Source organism: Oncorhynchus nerka, linkage group LG25 (genome assembly GCF_034236695.1).
Source record: "Oncorhynchus nerka isolate Pitt River linkage group LG25, Oner_Uvic_2.0, whole genome shotgun sequence".
In the NCBI taxonomy this organism is placed as follows: Eukaryota; Metazoa; Chordata; class Actinopteri; order Salmoniformes; family Salmonidae; genus Oncorhynchus; species Oncorhynchus nerka.
In genome coordinates this window covers 19,338,577-19,343,979 of record NC_088420.1, presented here as the reverse complement: position 1 = coordinate 19,343,979, position 5,403 = coordinate 19,338,577, and the positions used below count along the sequence as shown (strand labels likewise).

General features: G+C 38.0%; 1 protein-coding gene across 3 annotated transcripts in view; it reads left to right on the top strand.

The window, feature by feature from the left end:
- Nucleotides 1-2,927: 2,927 nt before the first annotated feature.
- Nucleotides 2,928-5,403, top strand: part of LOC115109139 (homer protein homolog 3-like) — a 35,193-nt gene continuing 32,717 nt past the window's right edge. For 2 of the 3 annotated variants that reach the window (XM_029633757.2, XM_065009640.1), the window contains exon 1: nt 2,928-3,458. In XM_029633757.2, coding sequence (XP_029489617.1) covers nt 3,415-3,458 — 44 coding nt within the window. In that variant the 5' untranslated portion in view covers nt 2,928-3,414. Of the gene's footprint in view, nt 3,459-4,013; nt 4,065-5,403 lie in introns of all 3 variants that reach the window. The other variant, XM_029633759.2, reaches the window with a different exon arrangement.

Sequence of the window (5,403 nt, the reverse complement as noted above, 5' to 3'; positions counted from 1 at the left end):
TATTAGCTCCTCCTATGGATGACGCAATTGGTCATATTTTCAACACAGTAGCCAGCAGATATCTGTATAATGAGTGACAATATGTCTCCGGCCTAACAATGTGAGTCGTTGTCCCAAAACTGGGAAAGCACAAGCGACAAGTTTAGTTCCAAAATAAGCCCATAGAAACGCACTGGGTTTATTATTTTGGACATATCTTCGCCTCTTCCTCTCTGTAGGCAGTCAATCATCATTGCAGTACAAATGTATTTTGGATCAAAATATTCCACTCCATTAACAGAAGGTATTGCCTCACAAATAATGGCAAAGTATGTCCCAGGAAACAAGTTTGCAGCAAGCAAGGATGTCATTTTAAAAAGTCCATGATCTGGAAACTCACAATCAGGAATTCAGCTTATTTTGTATTCTTTTTTTACTCAACAGTTAAAAATAATGATACAAATGAATTTATGATCTGATTTACTGGTAAAACAATCATGCAAATGTGTACAGAGGCTGAGGCGACTATATCATTCAAATAATGTTATCATGATCTCATTGTGAGCATAATACATTTTTTCAATATGTCCTTGCTATAGTCATGAGGTGGGAGAAGGCATATACATCTGGTGGACATCGGGCGTGACTGGTATAGAAAATACACTCCTACTCAATAACAACTTTACTGAAGTCATTATGGCTGTGTTTACGCAAGCAGCCTGATTCTGATAGTTTTATTCACAAATTTGTCTTTTGACTGACCAATCAAGGCAAAATATAGAAGTGGGCTGGTACGTGTGTACTCAATAGAAAAATCGGTCTTTATGTCAAAGTAAACTCTCCATATTCATTGTACATTTTCCATCTCAGACTTTGCAGCCAATTGTGTTTAATGTTTTATTGTCTTCCATTGGCTGAGCATAAGTGGTCTAGCAAATGGACACAGGTGAAACGTAACTGAGCTAATCGCTATTGATTTTAAATGACTTGCCCCACTGCCAACTACACTTCAAATCAAGTCAAATTGTATTTGTCACATGCGCTGAATACAATAGACCTTACCGTGAAATGCTTACTTACAAGCCCTTAACCAACAGTGCAGTTTTAAGAAAAATAAGTGTTAACTAAAAATAGATAAGTAAAAAACAAAAGTAACAAATAATTAAAGAGCAGCAGTAAAATAACAAAAGTGAGGCTATATACAGGGGATACCGGTACAGAGTCATTGTGCAGGGGTACTGGTTAGTCAAGGTAATTTAGGTAATATGTACATGTAGGTAGAGTTAAAGTGACTATGTATAGATAATAAACAGAGTACTGTAGCAGCAGCATAAAAGGGGGTGGGGGGGGGGGGGGGTCAATGCAAATAGTCTGGGTAGCCATTTGATTAGCTGTTGAGGATTCTTATGGCTTGGTGGTAGAAGCCTACCACTGTTGTGTCATCTGCAAACTTAATGATGGTGTTGGAGTCATGCCTGGCCATGCAGTCATGAGTGAACAGGGAGTACAGGAGGGGACTGAGCACACACCCCTGAGGGGCCCCCGTGTTGAGGATCAGCGTGGGGGATGTGTTGTTACCTAAACTTAGTACCTGTGGGCGGCACATCAGGAAGTCCAGGATCCAGTTGCAGAGGGAGGTGTTTAATCCCAGGGTCCTTATCTTAGTGATGAGCTTTGAGGGCACTATGGTACTAATTTCTTTCCTGTTGTTCTATCCTCTGTACACTGATCTAATGGCTGGATTCAAGCTTTGTCGTAGTTTAATTTGACTGCGGTGGTCTACTAGGTTTCATACATTGCCTTTTCTTGTTCCAATTCTCTTTCAAATTTCTAGGACATTATGGCATTTCCCACTGGCAGCAGGTGTCTGCAACATGCCTCATGTAGGCTGTGTTGTATTTTACCTTTAACATCCATGGTGGCATACCGTTCTTGTAGGTAAAATAGTCATATAAAGTGAAGGCCTGCCATTTTGTTTTACCATAAATACTGTAGATGCCCCATCTGGGAGCATTTCAGCTGATGGTCTTGCATTGCACATTGAGGTCAGGGATACTTGACTCGAGAGACATTTCTAGATGAACCATCTGTGTTTTGGTTATGCATCTCTGCCTGTATGCCATATTTGATTTATGTCTCTATGATAAGGGCTGGAAAATTATGCATGTGCAGATTTTGCAACTACAATATGGCCTTCTCTCCTGCAAATTGCACTGGAACAGGTGAGAAATTTCATCTAAAATGAACATGGAGCCTTCTGCACAGCACAAAAAGTCAGTCAGCTGAATATAGTCTCTAACAGGCCAGTGCACAACATAATTAGTGTGCACAAACTCCAATGCCAAGCCTTCCCACTGTGCATTGTTTTCTGTCTGAGATGTATTTCTACAAACTGACATATTGTATTAATGCCTTTTTATTTTTAGCATATTTTGAGTTTAAAATCTGTGGTTTCACAGATTGAGAGATTGAAGAAAGACACGGTTCTCCAGCAGAATAAAAAAAAGCCAATAAGATAAAAAACAAACACAAACACTTCAGAGACCTTCCTTACAGGGACAGCTCAGGGAGAGTTCTTGTAAATACAGTAAAATATCATTTAAAAAAAACATACATAGTACAGCAATTGATTTCCTTCTCATTGAAGTCTACCTTTATAGCCAGAGCATTTTTATTCCAAGCAGCAATTGCAATGATCTATTACACCCATAATGTGAATGTATTCCTGATTTCAGCCATCAATCGTTTGAAATATACTTATTTTAATGCCATTATTTCAATCAAACCTCATTACAAGTGGAGAGTGTGCTTTCAAATCAGCCTGCAAGCCATTGGAATATTATATTTCACATTTCAAATGGTGTGAAGTGGGTTAGGCAATGTCATTTGATTCGCCTAATAGCAACCAGTAGGTGGTGGTAGAGAGGGTCTCAAATTCAAATTGAGCATGGAAGTGTTGAACGTTAATCCTGATCAGAATGGACAGAGCAGGCAGAACAACAAAATGCAGATTGCAGAAGGAATTTAATTACTGTGGGCTGACACTCATCAGGGGGAGCAGCCTACGTATTTGTACTTTTGTAGAATTTCGAATAGTTCCCTCGCATTTTGAGAGGCGTTAAATCACAAGATTATTGTGCAACCACAAAGAAAGTGACAAAGAACGGGATTCGCTGGATATATTATACGGACAAAGGAAAGCTGTATTCTAACAATTGATTGTAAACAACCGAGCTACTACATTTGGGAACATTTGAAATGGTTTCAAGTTAGTTTTCCTTCAGAACGTTTATTGGTTTCCGTGTTCCAGAAATGTAATGCAACGTAGCCTTCACTTTACAGTGACCTGCGATACGATTTGTTATTCTATTCGGAGTCAAAAGAAAGAGAAAATAATAGAGAAAGAGATTACCTATCGATTGAGATAAGACTGGAATGTTAAATCCTGCAAGGAGACAGGAAGATTTTAACGATATGGGGTGAGTGCAGCTTTCTAGTTTCTCAAACCAAGTTGCGCTTTCTCTACAATCTTTTGAAAAGCCAGGACAAAAAGTGAAGTTTGGGATGAGTTAAAGGTGGTATATGTAAATTACCCAAATGCATGAATTTGATTTGAAATATGCTGTAAACTTGGGCATGTTATCGCCCAAATGTATGGATGTAATTAGCAGACTATATCCATATTACAGGGATCTAAACTCAAACTAGGGTGTAATGTATGTATTTATGCATTGACCCACAAACATTTCCTAAAATATTTTGTTCATAAAATACCGACATTATTTTCTTAATGATCTTATATTTATTTTCAATTCACCTAATTTCAATGTCCTCAACCTTGATAACAGCCCTCAGCCTACACTCATGACCATATAAAGGTTCACCGTGACTATGGCCACATTGTTCCACACTGTCAAACACTTACTAACTCGTTCTGTTTTCATTTGTCCTGAGAAAAAAAACAGCAGTCTTGAAGTTCATTCCACTTCAACAAAAAGTCTAAATTGATGTGTTTTCTTTTATTTCCATCACAGAAAAAGGAGCCTTCCCTGAACTGTAAAAATGTATCCATCACACAGAGAAAGGTATTATCGTGCTTATTCATTGTCCATTTACTCTGTCCCCAAAAAGTACCCCCTCATCGACAACCCTCCCCCAATTCCCCCATCTTGTCACATCAAATCTCTTGTGATATTATAATCCATTGCTAAACATTGGTATTAGAACACCTACAGTACATAATGAAGTACAAACTGGATTTGTCTTGCCTGTCGTAATCTGCAGGTTTGGTTTCTGCGCTAGAATGCATTTACCATGACTTTGTCCTCATAAATTACTGCATTGTGTCTAAGGCATTGCGCCTAAACCAATTGTCCCAAAAAATGAGCTGTTTTGTATTGCGCAACCTTGAGTAAAATTCGAAAAAGATGATCACTGTATATGCCATGAAGTAGTCTTTTGTGGCCTATAGCCTAATGCTCAAGGAGAATTATATGCTGTTTTTGCTATTGCTTATGCATGCAATATTCTCTCTCCCAATCACCTTTGTTTCTTGACTACAGAAATGTATCAGTCAGACATGCATGTGTTCCTAGAGCCTAATGACTTTCAAGTTTAGAGCCTGAAGTTAATACAAGGGAAGATTATGCTAAGAAAGTTTTGGCCAATTTCCTGGTTCTTTAGCGAAAGGTGATGTTGTATTATTAACATTTTTGTGAGTTGTTGAGAATTCCATTTGATGAGAACCCATAGTTTGGTCCCAGGAGAAGAATGTGTGAATTAAAGAATGAGAAACTTCAGCACCTTGATAGAAGATGATATGTGAGCTGAGATGTCGACTTCTTGATGAGTAGTTATGAGTTAGCGTTTCCACTGTGCTATTTTGGTATTTAGTTGTGCAGTGTCATGTTGCTGAACTGGGCCGGACACTTTCGCTGGCTCAGGAATGTCGACATGAGGCTCACTCGTCTCTACGGGGGTCATAGGAAAGAAACTGGGCTACTCCACTGTAACAGAATGATGCCAAGACTTAGATTTGTCACTTTAAAATGTATGTCAAATGATTGCAAAGCAAAATATTTAAAAATAATACTTGAAAAACACATAAATGTGTTTTTGTACAATTTTCAGTAGACATGTTTTAAAGCCATCCTTGTGCATGGAGTTGTATGATTTGTTTAACTTTGCAATTATTGTTTTTTGTTTGGCATAAAGTGAAATATTGGAATCTCAGCATCATTCTGTTAGTGTGGAATTGCCCAACACTTAAAGGAGAACTTCAGTCAAAATGAGTTTCTCTCTAATACGTAGTGTTTTCTCAATCATCAGATATTTTCAAAGAGTCAGAGGTAGTATATTGGAGACATTTTATACATTTGGCATGAAGTATGTCATTTGGATTCTTCTAAAACCATTGTTTAAAAT